Source organism: Esox lucius, chromosome 6, assembly GCF_011004845.1.
Source record: "Esox lucius isolate fEsoLuc1 chromosome 6, fEsoLuc1.pri, whole genome shotgun sequence".
Lineage (NCBI taxonomy): Eukaryota > Metazoa > Chordata > Actinopteri > Esociformes > Esocidae > Esox > Esox lucius.
In genome coordinates, this window is record NC_047574.1 from 20,041,823 (window position 1) to 20,062,354 (window position 20,532).

At 42.7% G+C, this 20,532-nt stretch overlaps 1 protein-coding gene across 8 annotated transcripts in view; it reads right to left on the reverse strand.

Annotated features, from left to right (window-relative positions):
* The window catches only part of cdh23 (cadherin-related 23), a 306,221-nt gene that overhangs the window by 4,828 nt on the left and 280,861 nt on the right, over positions 1–20,532 (reverse strand). For 5 of the 8 annotated variants that reach the window (XM_034292848.1, XM_034292850.1, XM_034292851.1 and 2 more), the window contains 25 exons: positions 17,852–18,073; positions 17,507–17,626; positions 15,077–15,257; positions 14,377–14,816; positions 14,138–14,245; positions 13,638–13,755; positions 13,250–13,375; positions 12,885–13,088; positions 12,236–12,694; positions 12,015–12,131; positions 11,259–11,483; positions 6,774–6,943; positions 5,505–5,642; positions 4,966–5,085; positions 4,444–4,621; positions 4,019–4,230; positions 3,485–3,679; positions 3,214–3,327; positions 2,808–2,937; positions 2,427–2,675; positions 2,032–2,193; positions 1,213–1,469; positions 997–1,094; positions 549–749; positions 57–97 (listed from right to left, as the gene is read on the reverse strand). In XM_034292848.1, the coding sequence (XP_034148739.1) occupies positions 57–97; positions 549–749; positions 997–1,094; positions 1,213–1,469; positions 2,032–2,193; positions 2,427–2,675; positions 2,808–2,937; positions 3,214–3,327; positions 3,485–3,679; positions 4,019–4,230; positions 4,444–4,621; positions 4,966–5,085; positions 5,505–5,642; positions 6,774–6,943; positions 11,259–11,483; positions 12,015–12,131; positions 12,236–12,694; positions 12,885–13,088; positions 13,250–13,375; positions 13,638–13,755; positions 14,138–14,245; positions 14,377–14,816; positions 15,077–15,257; positions 17,507–17,626; positions 17,852–18,073 (4,585 nt within the window). The remainder of the gene's footprint in view (positions 1–56; positions 98–548; positions 750–996; positions 1,095–1,212; positions 1,470–2,031; positions 2,194–2,426; positions 2,676–2,807; positions 2,938–3,213; positions 3,328–3,484; positions 3,680–4,018; positions 4,231–4,443; positions 4,622–4,965; positions 5,086–5,504; positions 5,643–6,773; positions 6,944–11,258; positions 11,484–12,014; positions 12,132–12,235; positions 12,695–12,884; positions 13,089–13,249; positions 13,376–13,637; positions 13,756–14,137; positions 14,246–14,376; positions 14,817–15,076; positions 15,258–17,506; positions 17,627–17,851; positions 18,074–20,532) is intronic. The other 3 variants (XM_020047355.3, XM_020047351.3, XM_034292849.1) reach the window with 3 other exon arrangements.

Consider the following 20,532-nt stretch of genomic DNA (forward strand, 5'->3'; position numbering starts at 1 on the left):
TAGTTAGGCACTTCCGGCAGTTCCATTTGCAGGGGAAGTTCCCTCTGCTGTCTCACCTGTAGCTCCGGCAACGATGGCTTTCAGCTTCCTCTTGTGTCTGTAGCACAGAAAAACGCACAAACAGTTAGAGACAATCAACATGTTGACTTAGCCAAGTGAAGGTCGCCTCTCCTATAATGGCCATTGTGCAGTAATGCCACTAGTAATTCCTTGCATATACAAAAGTTATTCACTATTGATGAACTGTAAGGGCTACACACACACATTAATATTCATTCACTGTCAGAAAAATTATGTTTTTAGTAGAAGAATTGTGTAAGATGGCCAAGTGATTAGAGCCTGTGACAATTTTTATACAAGAGCTTGCAAGGTCAAAGAAAACTGTTGTTCTGCCCCTGTTCAAGGCAGTTAACCCGAATTGCTCCTTAAGATCTCGTCGTGGCAGAACTCTGCTCCCCTTTGAAAGTGTGGGGTGAAAGTATACTCTTTCCCTATAGCATTGTAGAAGGTGGATTGGCTGTGTTGGACAATTAGAACCGTAGGCTTACACTGTCCGATAGTACCAGTTCATGAAGATGAACAGCATGGCCGCCAAGAAGAGCAAAACCGCAAGGATAACAATGGCCATCTGTAGCGTTGTGAAGTCATCGGGGGCCTTCCCGCTAACGGCAGGCTGGACTTCCATGACGTTGTAATTCCGAAAAAGGTTCCTCAGCTGTATCTGGTTCTCATCAATCAACTGGATCACCCTGTCAGGTACAAGATCGGACCATGAGAGAAAATGTACTTAGCACAGAGAATTAGACTTTCACAGCAGGGAGTAGCACAGAGAATTAGACTTTCACAGCAGGGATTTTAGTGTAGTAACAATGCAATGGCCTAGAAATAGAATCACTAGAACAACACACTCCATGGGTACACTAAACATGGCCATGGGTAATATCCTAGTCAATCCACTTCTAGACAGCAACAGGATAATGCCAGACAATAACTGACTTTTCCACGTCCATGATGCGGTTGGTCTGCTTGTCCACCACGTGTATTAGTACATCCGTCTGGGCAAAGTTCACCCTGCCCTTCTTGTCCACGTGGAACTGAGACCAATGAGGTTAAGAGAACGACAGATTAGGTCAGTGGGATATGCACATCTCGTCGTTTTATCAAGATACGCTAGCAAACACGCACAACCTCACTCCCTCCAAACGCACCCACCTGTATATCGTCTGTGTTGACAATTGCTCCAGTGATGTTAGAAAGAAGGTTGATGAACTCCTCTTGGAACTGTCCGACACGCTCGGGTATCTCGTTGATGACGATCTTGACCCTCTGGTCATCGCGCAGAATGTAGATGTTCACCATGGCGATGTCGCTGTGCCCTGCCAGGTCGCGCGCCAATACCTCCACCACGAAGTAGCCCGGGTCGTAGAGTGCAAAGCGGTCATGGGTACGGATGATTCCGTCGGTCTCTCCTAAGGTTTAGAAACAGCTTCACAGTCAATTCCATTTTGATTTAGTCAATACTGACGGTTGTAATTCACTTAATCTATCCATCAAAGTTATTTTATTAGGGCTTTTAAAGCCCTTGATTCCAGTAGTCTCTTCCGGAGTGGGTGGATTTATCTACAGAGTTAAAGCGCATTCTGCTTCAGTCAGTTCAGCCATTTAAATGGAATTGACACCAACCTTCCTTATAAATGATTATTAACCAAACCACTGAATGAAGAGAGATCGGGGCAATATAATGTAATACTATTTATATCAATATTTAGTAACCATAATTGAAATTAAAATTAACAATACAGTAGGTTGCAATTCCATTTCAATTATGTTAATATTTAGTCACCTTAATGGAAGTAGAATTGATCCCAGCTTGCTAATCAAGAAGCAGCAGGGAGAGAATTTCAATTCCAGAAAACCCTTCGATTCGGAATGGAAATGAAATAAATCCCCACATTGCTCATTGAGGACTAACAGGGGATACTAAACTATCCAGAGAAACTGAGGTAACAGTCAGGCTAGGCAGTGACTGACCTATGAGGAAGACATTTCCTTTGTCCTCAGAGTCATTGGACTGGAGCTTAATATAGCGGATGGAGAGGATATGGTACAGCACCAGGCTGTTGTTCCCCACGTCGTTGTCCTGGGCCTGTAAATGGATCAGAACCGAGTCTGTCTTGGCATCAGCAGCCACACCTGAGTCACAAAGAGAATAGGAGTGAGTGATTGACAGAAAGAGCGAGAGTACAGAAGTTAGAGAGAGAGAGGCAGGTGGTTACCCAGGAAGTGGTGATTTGAATGCCAGATGCAAGATTGACATGACTCATGTATTACACTATTACATCCTTTGGTGGTTGCTGAGACTGACATTGACTTGGCATGCATGCCCTAGAGCCAACACACACAGACACTTAACCCTGTCCCTGTACCTGCTGTGTACTCCAGCTTAGTGAAGCGCGGTGGCTGGTCGTTGATGTCCTCCAGGTAGATTCTGACCTCTTGCAGAGTGGGGTCAAATTTGGGGTCAAGTGAGGAGTCACGGCGACCAGGGGTCCAGTCCCTGCGGCTGGAGGCCTTGACGATGATGGAGTACAATGCGATGTACTCGCGGTCCAGATCCTTCTTCACCCTTAGTACACCCCCTGGGCTCAGGCCAAAGTTTCCCTCAGGATTTCCCCCTAAAGACAGAAACAACAACCATTTATGTCATGGACAGCAAATCGAATTATTTGGCATTAGTTATACTAGAGTGATATCTTATAATATTGCTGTGTGCGTTTGTCCTGTCGTTTGTGGTCTCCCCCACAGACCTGCTATGAAGTAGTAAACCACAGCGTTGGCGCCTTCGTCCGCATCCACAGCGCCTGTCACGTTGCCCACTATTGTTCCAGGAGCAGAGTGTTCGGGCACTGACAGGGTCTGGTACGGCAGGCTGCCTCGCTAAAACAGACAGAGAACACCCAGAGCCAGACACTTGATATGTACACTGTTTTGTACACATTTTCAAAAAGGTGAAGGGAATTAATAGATGCTTTGTGATGCAGTAACCTCACTGCTGTAGCATTCAGGGGCACCCTATAAATACTATTTTTTAAAGAGGCTCCCTATAGGCAGGGACCAGTAACATCCGGGCTGTACTGCATTCTGGGAAAAGGAGTGTAAATTAGGGTCAAAGGGAGGGAACGTATTCCAGCTCCGGAACTCTCCTCCACTCACCATTGGCTTGGGGAAGACAGGCTCATTGTCATCGATGTCCAACAGCGCCACCTGTAGGGGCTGGGTGGTTTCATACGGAACGGGCTGACCCAGGTCATAGGCCACGACTATCAGCTGGAACAAGACACAGATATATGTAATACAGAAAACACATATTTTCACAGACTTTATAGAGAGTTGTTTTACAGTAGTAATTACGGCTCAGGGCACATCGACAGATTTCTCCCGTGCTTTCAGATGGGGGATTATAGACCTGAGTCGGTCCACTCACGCTGTACAGAGCCTGCTTCTCCCGGTCCAGTTTGACGGCAGTGGTGATGATTCCTGTGATTGCGTCTATGTGGAAGTTCTCCCAGTCTCTGTTCCCGGCGCCTGTTTGAAGGAAGGCATAGCGCACCTCTCCGTTCACCCCCTCATCCGCATCCGTGGCAAACACCTCGTATACCAACAGGCCTGGGGGCTGCTCCTAAAAGGCATATATCATCTGGTAACAGGTATTGTGTTTGCAAGCTCTATAACTACAACTACAGAGAGTATTACAGTAACAATGTCTGCTGGAGTAACACCTTCATACTGGCAGAAGAAGCGCACATATGTTACTACAGTATTTGTTACTCTGTCACAACTGTAATTGTTACCCTATTACTACTGTATTTGTTAATCTGTTACTACTGTAATTGTTACTCTGTTGCTATGGCAATTGTTACTCTGTTGCTATGGCAATTGTTACTCGGTTACTGCTGTCATTTTTACTCTGTTACTATAGTAACATTAGCAACATGCGCATATGAATACAAACACATACCTCCATGATGTGCATGATGGTGCCGTTGGTGGGCCTGACGAACGTGGGCCTGTTATCGTTGACGTCTATGACGGTGATGTGTAAGGTGGCAGTACCCCACAGGGGCGGTCGACCCCAGTCTGTAGCCACCACCGTCAGGTTAAAACGCTCAAAGGACTGCAGCAGGCGGAGAGAGCTTACCAGACCGGTTTCAGCATCCAGAGAGAAGGCATCTGACCAGAGGGAGAGAGGGGGGGAGATGTGTTCAGGGCTAATGTCCCCTGAAGTGATTTTGGCTTTTGAATGTTAACAAGGTGACACTCCATCTAAATCCCTTCACATTTTGTGGATTGGTTGAACAGGGCAGAAGTGAACGTTGTGTGTGTGTGTGTGTGCGCTGTAGTGACACTTTCACTGAACTGATGTATTCAGCACAGGGCTCCTACCTGCCCCCGGGCCCTGCATGCTATAGGACAGCCGACTGTTCTCTCCCTCGTCCAGGTCGACGGCCGACAGCATGATCAAAGATGTCCCGATGGGCTCGTTTTCAAACACGCTGGTCTCAAAGAATTGTTTAGAGAACCGTGGACGGAAGTCATTCACATCCAGAACAGTCACCAAGACCTGGGAAGAGACCAGGGAACCAGACTCGGTCAAACATGGCTCCATTGGTGAGAGTGTGGTGCTACAACCATCAATGCAGCAAAATAATTTGTATGTAAATTCACTTGTTCTTATTCGGTTGTCACAGTAACTACACTCAACTACAGTATTCATACTAGTCATACAATTCAGTATCAATCAGGGTTGGGTACATTTCCATTTCAATTCAAGAAAGTGCACTGAAAGGTTTTCCAGTTTTCCTCAATGCATTTTCATGAGAAAATGGTGATTCTCGAATTTGGTTTCCTTTCAGAACTGTCTGGAATTGAAAGGGACTTGACCCCCATCCCGGATCTGAATAACACCTGAACAGAGTTCTCCCGGCGATTGTTGGGACTGCCTCCTGGGTTGTCCCTAGCAATGGCAGTCAGGGTGTAGTGGTCTTTAGTCTCTCTGTCCAATGGTGACAGAATGTAGACGTCTCCCTGAGAAGAGGAGTGGTCAAAGAAATGAAAATGGTTACTAAAATAAATATGCTATTTTTTTAATCAACATTGAGATGTATATTCGCAGCTGAACTGTACTTGAACCGCTGTCAAGATTTCTCACTTCAGTTTAAACAAAACACGACTGTTAACATTCCTTTACATGTGAACTTGACATGACCCATATACAAGTACTACAAATTCAAGCCTGCCAAATGCTAACCACACAACCTGTTGTCCATTGAACTTGAACTGCTGTCAAGGTGTCTCCCTTCAGTTTTCCATTAAGCTGTGAATGGCACATGACCCATACTAACTATTTCTGCAGGAGTGCAGTGTAATGACTGTAATGGGGTGGACTTCACGGGACACCGTTTTTGGGTGCGTGTTTTACGTGTTGTATCATGAACAGAACTCACGGTGGTAGGTGTGATGCCAAACTTGCCCTCTCCGTCCACCAGGCTGTACTCGATGACAGCGAAGAGGCCAGAGTCTGCATCTGTAGCACTGACCCTCACTATGACTGTGCCCAAGTCCACATCCTCAAACACCGGCTTCTGCCGCACCACAAAGAGATCAACAACATCAGCACATCACACACACTCACACACACAGGGAAAACTTGGATGCCATTTAGACTTCTTGACAAACAAGAAACCAGGCAAGCCTAGTTCAACCGGCACGAAATAGGAAATGTTGCTACCTCGTGATTCGAACCTGGGTCGCCCACGTGTTGTTAACGACTATACCACGGAGCTGTACATTTGACGGGTGTCAGTATAGCCTCTTGTCTCTATCCTGAACAAATCTTCTTTTGCCACTGGCCCGTTTTAATAGTTAATTGGCCATTCGTGAATTACATTGATACAGTTAAACTGACTAACATTTCTTACTAAGTTTACCTCCCCCACAAATAGCGTCTATGTATGCCGTGTGCCACTGGCTATTTTAACAGCATATTAGCCAGTAATAAGCTTTACCTGTATCTACTAACTTACTGGAATAGTCATAAGAATTGAGCAGTTTCTAGCGAGACTGAAGATGAACTATTCCATGCCAGAAACAGTTGCAATATAACCGTATACAGTTTCAGCCAGCAAAGTTTTCATCAACACGGAATAATTCACAATGCGTACTTTGCTTCACCTGTGAGTAAATACAAACTCGGGACCTATAGCTCACAAGTCTGCTTCTCTAACCACTATGTTATTTAAGGTGGAAAAAGTTCTGACATGATTTATCTTTGTCTCATTCTTTTGCATCACAAGAATCTGGCATTTTAACAGGGGTGTGTAGACTTTTTATATCCACTCTATATACACGCCTTAAAATACCCATCTCCACTACTACTGTAATAATCTAGTATCTAGTATGGTAGAAAATATCCAAGGATACCAGTTTTGGAGAATTGCAGAAGTCGGTAACATCTTGTGGTCACCAAGTCTCCCAAACTACCAATAAGTAAAAAACATTTAAATAGGGGGCCAATAATTCTGGAGGGAACTGTAAACATATATTACATGTCATAGTGCACTGTAGAAAAAAACAAGAAAAAACAGGCAACAACCAAAACTAAATGAGGGACAGAATTTAGATGGAATACAAACGTTTAGGTGAGTCTAAGCACAATTTGAAGTGATTACTAATAAACACACTGGGTACGTAATGGATCCATATTGTTGGCCTACCTGGTAAGAGGGCTGTTTAAAGATGGGGTTGTTGTCATTGACGTCTACTATCGACAAATAGACAGGAAGCTCAGTCATTCTAGGGGGACTGCCAAAGTCCTGGGCTCTTACTGTAAAGTTCAGCCACTGCACCTTCTCAAAGTCCACAGTCTGGTTGGCCAGGATCTTACCTGCTCAAAAAACATTATGGTTATCGGACCACTTATCTACTTGGGCTAAAAAGGAACCAAATATGCCATAAACGTCTTACTAATTGATTTACAACCATGGTAGACGAATCAAACATTTTGAACATTTGGTCAGGGGAAAAAAGACATGTCAAACTAGAAATTATATTAAAATAATTCTTTAAGACTTTGGTTTACTTTTCATGTGGGTCCAACTGATTGTGTACCTAAAGGTTTTCAGACTAATCGAAGGCAAGGTCAACATTCCATGTTTAGAACAATATGCAAACATTTTTGCTGTAACTTTTGATCAGGTTAGATCTACAAATATAAATATTATCTAGAAATATATATCTAAACCACTCAGCGCCTCTAGATATCTGTCGTTGTGAGTGGTACTAGAATTCCCAGGCTCTTAAGAACCAGTGCCTGTCTGAGTAAGATACACTATGGCAGCCTTAGTCATTTAATCCATGTAATGTTCATTAACACATTTTCACACAACTTTTACTTTCTGGTAGCATAAAAAGCCAGATCTGAGAATTTTAGTCAATCGTGTCGGAGACACAAAGCAAGCGTAAGCATTTTAAAGCCCCAATCTGGATGATGTAATGGACTTTGCCCATTATATGTAACTGGATATTATATGAAGACATTATACAAGGGACAGTGCTAGGCCAGAGACAGCTGTTACCTCTCTACCACTCTCTCTCAACAGCAGCCTTAAGGACAGAACCTGAAGCAGCAGAGAAGATAATAATAGGGAAGGCACCAAGGTCAGTCTGGGACAGCAGGCTGCCTTACTCTGTTATACTGAAATAGGAGACTTTCATTCTGTATTACTGACCATACTGACAATTCTTGCAATAAACGATTTGTAAAACCGTCTTTCAGTCTAAGTGCTTTCATTAGTGTCCTCACATCTCCTAGGTTACACTCCCTTGCTTCTGAATCCCCAGTGGGAGGTACCCTAGCATTACTGCTGCACCTACAGGGCAAGGTCTCCTCATAGGGTAGAAATTAGCTTAGTCTTTCTTCGTAGTGCCGTGGTGTAACGCAAATAGTCTAGACTATTTGCATTATAGTCTTTAACAGCATTACAATATGAATTAAGACATCTGTGATATCGTTAACCTGAGGGTGCTTTTAAAGTAAGTAAATATTAGCAATACGTTTGCTTACATTGGCCTTGACACTGCCCATAAGTCACCATAATGATGCCAGAGTTCAAACTCATTTTAAGTTTTATTTTTGCAGCTTTGTTATGAGTAAAATGTGTGTCTGTGTTATTTTGTGTATACAATTACTTGAAATATATACAACTCCGGAAAACATTAAGAGACTACTGCACCTTTTTCTTTCCTTTCAAAAAAAGTTCAAAAGGAAGGTTTTGAGTGAGGAACAGAAGGTTTAAAATTAAGAGACCACTGCAAATTCAACGCCTCTGTTCTTCACTCAAAACCTTCCTTTTCAACTTTTTTGGAAAGGAAAGAAAAAGGTGCAGTGGTCTCTTAATTTTGACCCTTCTGTTCCTCACTCGAAACTTTCTTTTCAGCTTTTTTGGAAAGGAAAGAAAAAGGCGCAGCACTTAATTTTTTCTGGAGCTGTATATTGAAAAGTGATTTGAATACTTTAGGCTTTATTGAAATAACAAAAAATGAATACATATTTTTAAGGTAATTTTTTTGGCTAACTTATTCTTTCCATATTTTACTTTAAATACAGATGCTGGTCATATAATTAGTCTAAAAGTTGATTTATTTCAGTAATTCCATTCAAAAAGTGAAACTTGTATAATGTACACATTCATTCCACACAGACTGATATATTTCAAGTGTTTATTTCTTTTAATTTTGATGATTATAACTGACAACTAATAAAAACACCAAATTCAGTATCTCAGAAAATAAGAATATTGTGAAAAGGTTCAATATTGAAGACAACTGGTGCCACACTCTAATCAGCTAATTAACACAAAACACCTGCAAAGGCCTTTAAATGGTCTCTCAGTCTAGTTCTGTAGGCAACACAATCATGGGGAAGACTGCTGACTTGACAGCTGTCCAAAAGACAACCACTGACACCTTGCACAAGGAGGGCAAGACACAAAAGTTCATTGCTAAAGAGGCTGGCTGTTTACAGAGCTCTGTGTCCAAGCACATTAATAGAGAGGCGTAGGCAAGGAAAAGATGTGGTAGAAAAAAGTGTACAAGCAATAGGGATAACCGCACCCTAGAGAGGATTGTGAAACAAAACCCATTCAAAAATGTGGGGGAGATTCACAAAGAGCTTACTGCAGCTGGAGTCAGTTTTTCAAGAACCACCACGCACAGACGTACGCAAGACATGGGTTTCTGCTGTCGCATTCCTTGTGTCAAGCCACTCTCGAACAAGACACAGCGTCAGAAGCGTCTCGCCTGGGCTAAAGATAAAAAGGACTGGACTGCTGCTGAGTGGTCCAAAGTTATGTAAATTTAGCATTTCCTTTGGAAATCAAGGTCCCAGAGTCTGGAGGAAGAGAGGAGAGGAACAGAATCCACATTGCTTGAAGTCCAGTGTAAAGTTTCCACAGTCAGTGATGGTTTGGGGTGCCATGTCATCTGCTGATGTTGGTCCACTGTGTTTTCTGAGGTCCAAGGTCAACGCAGCCATCTACCAGGATGTTTTAGAGCACTTCATGCTTCCTGTTGCTGACCAACTTTATGGAGATGCAGATTTTCATTTTCCAACAGGACTTGGCACCTGCACACAGTGCCAAAGCTACCAGTACCTGGTTTAAGGACCATGGTATCCCTGTTCTAAATTGGCCAGCAAACTCGCCTGACCTTAACCCTATAGAAAATCTATGGGGTATTGTGAAGAAGAAGATGCGATACGCCAGACCCAACAATGCAGAAGAGCTGAAGGCCACTATCAGAGCAACCTGGGCTCTTATAACACCTGAGCAGTGCCACAGACTGATTGACTCCATGAAATGCCACATTGCTGCAGTAATTCAGGCAAAAGGAGCTCTTTGAATGGAATTACTGACATAAATCAACTTTTTGATGAAATTCTAATTATATGACCAGCACTTGTAATTACAGTCTGAAAGACTGGAGAAGTTGTGTTATGCAAAAAAAAAAGACATGGTGGAAAATCTCACAACTAATTAGGTCATTGGAAACAGGTCAGTAAGATGATTGGGTATATAAAGAGCATCCCAGAGAGGATGAGTCTTTCAGAAGGTGGGGAGGGGTTCACCACTCTATAAAAGACTGTGCAGGCAAATAGTGCAACTATTTTAGAATAACGTTTCTCAATATAAAATTGCAAGGAGTTAGGGGATCTCATCATCTATGGTACATAATATCAATAAAAGATTCAGAGAATCCGGAGAAATCTTTGTATGCAAGGGACAAGGCTGAAAATCAATATTGGATGGCCGTGATCTTCGGGCCCTCATGCGGCACTACATTATAAACAGATATGATTCTGTAGTGGAAATTCCTGCATGGGCACAGGAACACTTCTGAAAACCACTATATGTGAAATGCAAGTTAAAACTCTACCATGCAAAGAAGAAACCATTTATAAACAAGATCCAGAAATGCCACCACCTTCTCTTATCCCAAGCTCAAGGACTAAGGCGAAGTAAAAAACTGTCCAGTAGTCTGACAAATCAAAATTTTGAATTATTTTTGGGAATCATGGGCACTGTATTCAAATTCATGGGTGACTTGCACAACTGTGAAGACACTATTAATGCTTAAAAATATATACAGGTTTTGGAGCAACATATGCTGCCATCCCCATCCAGACAAATTATTTTCAGGGACAGCCTTGCTTATTTCAGCAAGACAATGCCAAACCACATTCTACATGTACTACAACAGCATGGCTGTTGTAAAAGAGTCCAGGTGCTAAACTGACCTGCCTGCAGTCCAGACCTGTCACCCATTGAAAACATTTGCCTGCATTATGAAACAAAAAATACAACAAAGGAGACCCTGAACTGCTGAGCAGCTGAAATCCTATATCAAACAAGAATGGGAATACATTTCACTTTCGAAACCACAGCAATTGTGCTCCTCAGTTCCCAAACTCTAGTATTGTTAAGTGAAGCAACCCAGTGGTAAACATGCCCCAGTCCCAACTTTTTTGAAATGTGTTGCTGGCATCAAATTCAAAATGGGCATGTATTTTTCAAAAGATATAGGGATAATTGATTTGCGCATCATTGTATTCTGTTTTTATTTGCATTTACGCAGCGTCTCAACTTTTTTGGAAACGGTTTGTATTGCAACCCAGGATTGGTGTAGTTTTATGAGTGTTTTACCAGTAGATGGGTCTTCCAGTCTGAGGTAGTCTCCTCGGGGCAGGTTGAGTAGCTGGTAGATGACTTGTCCATTAGGCCCTTTGTCTGGGTCTACGGCTGACACGGACAGCAGAGTGGTGCCTGGCTGAGCCCCTTCCAGAATCTTCTCAGAGAAGTTGGCCACTCCAAAGGGTCTGAACCGCGGGGCATTGTCATTCACATCCAATATGTTCACCGTCAGTCTCGCTGTAAAAGAATCAAGAGGAAATTGATCAGGTTAATATAGAGCAGAGATTGAGTGCAGTTCTCAACCCAATTGAGATGTGTGTGTACATTTTACCTCATTTGTCTTGTTTTAAATGGGCCAAATGTAACACTTTTACTGTACTATTAGCATAAGTACAAGTATAAATTAACAGAAGACATCAGCAGTTAATTTCTTTTAAGTTCATGTTTATAATATGTTTTTCCATAAAATAGTTTTGCGTGCCTGACATTGTTTGATCAGTATGCATTGATGTGTAGTCTCCTCAAACACACTTTTGACACACGCAGTGTCTCCTTTTCCCAAAACAGGAAAACAACACCCTGGACTAGCTAATACTATTCCGATCTTGTTCGTTAAGGAAAGAAGTCATTGTTTAAATGGTCCTGTAAACATTCTACACCGTGCCCCATTAAGTACATTCTTCTTTTAGTTTGACCAAATCTCAAACAGAGCAACATTAAGGTGATAAATACCAAACTCATGTTTCAAAATCAAGAAGCGGGTCTCACCATTAGGTACGCTGACTGACATGTCGATGACATCACTGGCGTTGTCGTGCACTGAGACGATGATCTCAAAGGTGGCCACCAGCTCTCTGTTCAGTGGCTTACGCACGAACACAGCACCTGTAGGAACACGCACAAATATACCCTTCACCTTTATACACATGTTAATCACACACAACCTTTAAATACAGGTAGCCCAGTGAAGAAGCCGTCTGACTACTGACCGGTGTGGAAATCGATGCCAAACGATTCCTGCAGACCGTCAACACGGTTATTCCCATCATCCTTGGCCTCCACGGAAATGATGTAATACTCCAGTCGGGGTTGGAGGTCGGGGTCCTCAGCGGTGAGCGTAGCCACCACCACGCCCGGCGGAGTAGACTCGTTCACGTTAATATTCGTCACGGGCTGGAGGAAGCGGGGCCGCGAATCGTTGACGTCATCCAGAATGACCGACAGCGTGGCCGTTCCCGACAGGGAGGGCGTGCCGCGGTCGGCAGCCACGACGACCAGGCGGTAGAAGCCTCGCTCCTCGCGGTCCAGGGTGGTGTTGCCCACCAGGACGGCGCCAGACACGGAGTTGACTATGAAGCGGTCCTGGGCACCACTCTCCAGCCGGTACAGGAGCCAGGCGTTGGACCCAGAATCAGCGTCACTAGCAGACAGCTGAGTTACAACCACACCTAGAACAGGGAGGGAAGACACCAGAGGTTAGAACACAACCTAGAGCACACCTCACAGGCACGGACTAACCCCAGTCCCGGACTAAAAGAATCCTTCAACTGTGAATATCACATGTGCGCACGCATGCATGTGTTGACGTGTGGGGGTCACACAGACATGCTGCTGCTCGACCCACACTGACAAACCCACCTGAGGGGCTGTTTTCCGGGAGGTGCACAGTTAGGCTAGAGGGACTGAAGACTGGAGGGTTGTCATTCTGGTCCAGGATTGTCACGGTGAGGGTCACACTGCTGTTGAGCCCCCCCGCATCCTCACCCACCAGGAGGAGCTCCACCCGCGGCTCCACAAAGGCCTCGCGGTCCAACAGCGCCCCGGGTCGCACGCGCACCAATCCTGCCGAGGGGGAGGGACGAGAGGGTTCTTTGGTTGTTGTTGTAGTAGTGAGAGAGTGTGTGTGTGTTTCTAAGTTCTACAGCTTGTGTGTGTGTGTTTCTAAGTTTTACAGCGTGTGTGTGTGTGGGTGCTCGCTTGCGGCATGTGAGTGTGTGTTCGACCTGTAGCGGAGTCCACAGTGAAGAGGTCCAGCCTGGTCCCCAGCAGACGATACCTGACCACAGCGTTTGCTCCAATATCTTTATCCTCAGCCAGCACTGGTCCGTTCACCACAGTCACAGAACTGCCTGAGAGAGGGACGGGGACGGAGGAAAGCGGGAGAAGGCAGTTAAATACAGGAGTTCAGGAGGCAAATAGAAGGCACAGTGAGGGGAAGTGAATGTCATAGCCGGGCCTGCATCATACCCTGTGAATTTCTTTTAAATCTGAAATAGAAATTAGCAAATATATATGTATATATATATATATATATATATATATATATATATATATATATATATATATTTTTTTTTTTTTATTCAAAAAGACAAGGAAAGTCTGAAAACACACCGGTGAGATTGGTACCTGTGGCAGAGTTTTCTGTGATCTCAGCTCGGTAGCTGGTCTGTGTGAATATGGGCCTGTTGTCATTCTCATCCAGAACTGTGATCACCAACTGGTCTGAGTCCTGGGGAAGTGGGATGGACGGTAGGGAGGAATGGGTAGGGAGTAATGGGTTAGCTGTCATTTCATACAAGAGTTAAACTTTTAAAACATATTATTGAATAATGCTGTCTTTGTAGATAAAATGCTATCTTTGAAAATAAAGAGGATGTACGTCAGTGTCTTAAAAAATCCACTTGATAACTTTTATTGTTTGCAACAAACAATATAGAAAATACATTAGTCCATTATTTTTGGCATTAATCTAAAATAAATATTTTCATGAATTGTAGTAGCAGCATCATGTTATGAATATTATATTTGGGGACTTCATCAGGATCATTGATTGTGTCTATAAATACCATAAGTGGCAAAAAAGGATTGTGTGTGTGTGTATAAACAAGTACCCGGCGAGCAATGCGGGGGTTCTCAGGGTTGTCTTTGACGGTAATAGTTAATATGTACTCTGCCACCCACTCCCTGTCCAGAGGCCTGTTCACCTGCACCACCCCTGTCTAGCAGACAGAGAGAGAGAGAGAGAGAGAGAGAGAGACACTTTATTGGAATGTAAACCGATTTCTGCAATGTCAGTGAAACATGTCAAATATAAATGAAACTGAATTTGAGCTAAGAGAAAAAGCCTCACAGTTTCATTAATGTAGAAGGCTCCATCCCGGTTTCCAGCGGTTATGTTGTATGTGAGCAGGGCGTTGCGTCCACTGTCCGCATCCCGCGCCTGGACCCTGGCCACTGACGTGTGAATAGATGCCCCCTCACTTACGCTGGTGTTGAGGGGCAGGTTGAGCAGCACTGGGTCGTTGTCATTAATGTCCAGTACAAGCACACCGACCACCACCTTAGAGGTCGACAATACACAGGCCCAGGTTACATTCAGCCTTTGTGTGTGTGTGTATGTGTGTGTGTGTGTGTGTGTGTGTCTGAATGATCCCACCAAGCTGCTGAGTGCTGGGCTGCCCAGGTCTTTGGCCATGACAGTGATGTTGTAGAAGGGTGTGGTCTCTCTATCCAGCTCCACGTCTCTCCTCACACGTAGCTCTCCATCTACAGGAGACACTACAAACTCATCTGACAGAGAAGAAAGAGAGCGAGAGACAGACAGACATTTACATTCTTGATTTAGTCTTTAGCAGACAGTCTCAGTAAGAGAAAACATTTTCCTACTGGCTCCCATGGGAATCAAACCCATAACTCTGGCATTACAAGTGGCATGCTCTAAAAAGGTCAGCTACATGGGAAAGAGACATAGAGAGAGAGAGAGAATGGGGGTGATTAGTGCTTTATGTCCTTTCATGGAACACACACCCGCTCACAAACACACTACTCACTTTGGGGGTCTCCGGCAACGATGCTGTACTCCACTTTGCCATTTAGTCCAGAGTCCTGGTCAGTGGCAACAAGGGTGTAGACCCGAGGCCCCGGCTGGCCCTCTGTTATCTCGAAAGGCCCCTCATACACCTTGGTGAAGGTCGGGGTCACGTCGTTCACATCCAGGACATTCACCAACACCTGGAAAGGACCAGGCAAGTACAAACTTTTAGGAGATCTGAAAAGTAAATTTTGTATGTACATACTGTATTTAAAGAAACATTTGGAGAAAATGAATGTGGGCCTTTAACTGTAACCCTATGCACAATATGGTATGGATCAAGCTCAATTAAAAAGTTTCTTAAAGAAAAGATATGATAAGCATATGCAAAGCACTGGTAGCTTTTAAAATAAGGCCAGCTTGAGATTATGGGGAAAATATTTGAAGAACGCAATAGCGTACGTGACACAAGACTGAATCCAGAAAATACACTGCTAAATGCATTTTCATCTCATTGTTCTCTTTGCCACATTTGTGGATAATGACATCCATAAACAAATAACGTAACTAACTGCAGTCTCTAGGCAGCCACACACCTCTTCCATGACTTAACCAAGAGTCTTCAACTATAAGGGGCATTGTTTTTAGCTCTTTTTACATGGAGAATCTAAAGCAAGCAGACTTATAATTGTGAAACTTACCAACTGACTGGTGGACATACTGTAAACTATATGCCCAACTGACTAACTGACTGGTGGACATACTGTAAACCATGTCCAAATGACCAACTGATTGGTGGACATACTGTAAACTATATGCCCAACTGACTAACTGACTGGTGGACATACTGTAAACCATGTCCAAATGACCAACTGATTGGTGGACATACTGTAAACTATATGCCCAACTGACTAGTGGACATACTGTAAACTATATGTCCAACTGACCAACTGACTGGTGGACATACTGTAAACTATATGCCCAACTGACTGGTGGACATACTGTAAACTATGTCCAACTGATCAACTGACTAGTGGACATACTGTAAACTATATACCCAACTGACCGGTGGACCTACTATAAACTATATGTTCAACTCACCAACTGACTGGTGGACATAATGTAAATTATGCCCAACAGACTGGTGGACATATTGTAAACTATATGCCCAACTGACCGATGAACATGCTGTAAACTATATGTCCATCTGAATAACTGACCAGTGTACTGTAAACTATATGTGCAACTGACCAACTGACTGTTGGACATAATGTAAATGATATGCCCAATTGACTGGTGGACATACAGTAAACAATATGCCCAACTGCCCAACTGACTGGTGGACATACTGTAAACTATATGTTCAACTGACCAGTGTACATACTGTAAACTATATGCGCAACTGACCAACTGACTGTTGGACATAATGTAAATGATATGCCCAATTGACTGGTGGACATACAGTAAACAATATGCCCAACTGCCCAACTGACTGGTGGACATACTGTAAACTATATGTCCAACTGACCAAATGACTGGTGGACATACTGTAAACTATATGTCCAACTGACCAAATGAATGGTGGACATACTGTAAACTATGCCAAAAAGCCTGGTGGACATACTGTAAACTATATGCCCAACTGACTGGTGGACATACTGTAAACTATATGTTCAACTGAACAACTGACTGGTGGACATACCGTAAACTATATGTTAAACTGACCAATTGATTGGTGGACATACTGTAAACTATGCCAAAAAGCCTGGTGGACATACTGTAAACTATATGCCCAACTGACTGGTGGACATACTGTAAACTATATGTTCAACTGACCAAATGACTGGTGGACATACTGTAAACTATGCCAAAATGCCTGGTGGACATACTGTAAACTATATGCCCAACTGACTGGTGGACATACTGTAAACTATATGTTCAACTGACCAACTGACTGGTGGACATACCGTAAACTATATGTTAAACTGACCAATTGATTGGTGGACATACCGTAAACTATATGTTAAACTGACCAATTGATTGGTGGACATGCCATAAACTAAATGCCCAACTGACGAACCGACTGGTGGACAAACATTACAGTAAATGTCCAAATGACCTATGGACTGGTGGACATACTGTACACTAAATGCCAACACTGACTAAATAATTAGATAACATGCAGCCAGACACTCAGACATGCTACCAGTGATCTCTTCAGAGTCTCAAAGTCTAAAACTAATTTCACGGCCTCTTAGAGTACTGAAATGAGCTATGATAGCATGGAACTCAATTCCTTCTTCAATCACTAAAGCAAACAGGAATAGTTAATGCCAAAATAGCGACAGTTAGGAGACACGCACAAACACACACGCCTTTGTGATTGAATAAGCTAAGATATGGAGATTGTGTGTGCACGTGTGTCTGTGTGTTTTGTCATTATCATTACCGTTGTGCTTGATGTCAGGCGGAGAGCAAGAAGGGGACACTGGTCCGTTGCTGTGACAACAAGGGTGTAGTGTCCATTGCTGATCTCATAATCCAGCTCCTTTACAGCAACAATCCTTCCCTGGACACACACACACAAACAAAGACAACCACTTGAACACAAATAAATGCTATTAAACAGAAACTTAAAGGCATCACCAGACATGGAATCAAATACAATAAGAATTGTTTTTAAAGGGCTAGTTTTGCACTAATAACAACATTTCTATTGGTTTTTCTACACCAGGCAGGCTGACACACAGCTAATTCATCCAAAGCATTTTCAAATGGTAGTCCATATTCTTACAGTAGTGTCATTGATGCGGAAGGTGGTGGCCAAGTTGCCACGGGCAATTGCATATCGGAGGGTGCCATTGAGGCCCTCGTCTGGGTCGATCGCGTTCACTGTGGCGATGGTGGCACCTACTGTGTAGGGCCCCTCGCTCAACACCGTCACATACTCCTCCTCAGGAAACTTTGGCGCATTGTCGTTTTCGTCCACGATGCGCACGTAGATGGTGGTCGATGACTGATGGGAAAACAAAGAAAAGGACATTGTAAAAAAACATCTTAAAGGGAATTCAAAAGAAACTCCTGCATACTGGTGAAACAACACATAAAGGAGCTACAATGCCTTTGGAAAGTATTGAAATTCACTTTCTTCAAATTCTGTTGATTTATGGTCTTCATTTATAATTGATTAAATGCATAATAAAAAGATGAAATAGGTCATTGCAAAAGTTTTCTGTCCTTTTGCAATTGCAGCACTCCATCAATCAGGCCTTTATGTTAGAGTTGCTAGATAGAACCCACTACTGAATGAAAGCCATATGACATGCCGCCTGAAGGACTCTGAGAGCTTGGGGAAAAAGATTCCCTGGTCTGATCAGACCAAAATAAAACTAAACGTGAATGCCCAGCATTATGCCGAGCATGATGGTAGCATGGTGCTTCTCAGCATCAGAGAATGGAAAACTGGTAAGGATGAACAGAGCCGTAGTTGAAGGTTACTTGATCCAACCCGCAGACTGGGATGAAGATTCACCTTTCAGCACAACAGTAACCTGAAGTACACACACAGCCAAGACAATGTTGAAGTGGCTTTGGGACAAGCCTTTGAATGTCTTTGAGCGTCCCAGCTAAAGCCCGGACTTAAACCCAACTGAAAATATTTGGTGAGATCTGAAGTTTGCAGTTCACCAACGGTATTCAGATTTGCAAGAAATAACAGGAGAAACTGCCTAAATCCAGGTGTGCAAAGCTGGTCGAGGCATACTCAAGAGGACCTGAAGCTGTGATCACTGCCAAAGGCCCTTCTACAAATTTGTGATTAAAGGGGTCAGAACACTTATGGAATTGTGATATTTCTGTTTATTAATATATCTGCAAAAATGTAAAAAAAAAAAACTTTTTGCTTTGTCATTATGGGATATTGAGTATAAATAGGTGAGATTGAATACATTTTATAATAAGTCTGTATTGTAAGACAATGTAGAAAAAGTGAAGGGGTCTGAATCTTTATCATGGGAGCTCAACACTAATATTAAGATCAGTAAAGCTCACCAGCGACTCCACTTTCTGCGGCAGCTCAAAAAGTTTAGAGTCAGTTGAGTTGCCATGACCCACTTTTACAGGTCAACTATTGAAAGCGTGCTTACTTTTTCCATGCTTGTCTGGTACGGTCACACAACTGCTCAGGACAAAATCAGGATGGAAAGAGTGGTACGCAGAGCATCAGAAATCATAGGTTGTAGCCTCCCTTCACTTTATTCACCAGAATAATCAGGAAGGCTAAAAACATCATAGCGGACCACTCTCATCCTGCTCACTATCAATTTAATCTCCTACCATCAGGAAGAAGATATAGGAGTATTAAGACTTCTACATCGCGTTTTAGAGACAGCACTTACCCTTTGGCTATTAGGCATCTGAATTTGCATTGATTATTTGCAGCACTCTATCAACAGTGCTCTTCATTGCCGTGGGGTATTGTCTTTTGTCTGCAGGGTTTTGGTCTAATGTCCCATTAGTACTTATGATGTTTGTCTTTTAAGTTTTTGTTTTTATGTTTGAGAGTTGTACCAAGACAAATTCCTATCAACTTGTTGACATGGCAATACATTTATTGAATTGAATTGAATCCATTCCTAATACACTGTACCTACAAATGTGAGATTTCAAAACATGATTCCACTTTTTCAGTATAATAAAAAATAATAATCAAACATAATCAATTACAGGTTATGTCTTCAACACAACAACATATGAAGAAAGAGAATACCACAGGCTGAGGGACAAGCATCCAGATACAGGAAATGAAAAAAAAAAAGAAATGTAGAGCTTTACTGATTTTTCATAATTACACATAGAACATGTTTACCATAATATATAACAAGGTTTGGTCTCAGTGTATATTTGTTGAGGGGTATTTCAAATTACAGAACTGTTTGTTCTCCATGCACCTGTCCTTTTTATTTTTATTGAAGTCAAATTTATCTTTATTAATAAAGCACACTTCCCCACAGCAGGCAAAAAAATTAAAGGTGAATAAAAGGCTAGTTAACCGGTAAACATTACATTTTTGGTCTAATATTGTTCCGTAGGCTATGCTGCTGCCCTTAAACATATACTGATGCAAGCTTCAAATCTGTCCCAACACTAATTCAACAGCTCTTTTATTTACATATAAAAGCAAAGTTCTTACAAAGTGCATGTAAAGACACCCTGCCCAAAATGTCAAAAGAGCAAGCATTCCAGATGATTTGCAATTTCTGGCTGGTAAAAACACCATAGAAAGCCAGGAATCTATGAATAAAACTTGGGAGAAACCAGACTCCAATAGGTAGTCAAATGTGGTCTGTGCTACTCAGGTAGAGAGAGAGAGAGAGAGAGAGAGAGAGAGAGAGAGAGGCCTCTCTGTCTTCATCCAACATAAAAGCAGATACTGCACCCCACTCTGAAACAATACATTTGACTAATTAAGTGTAA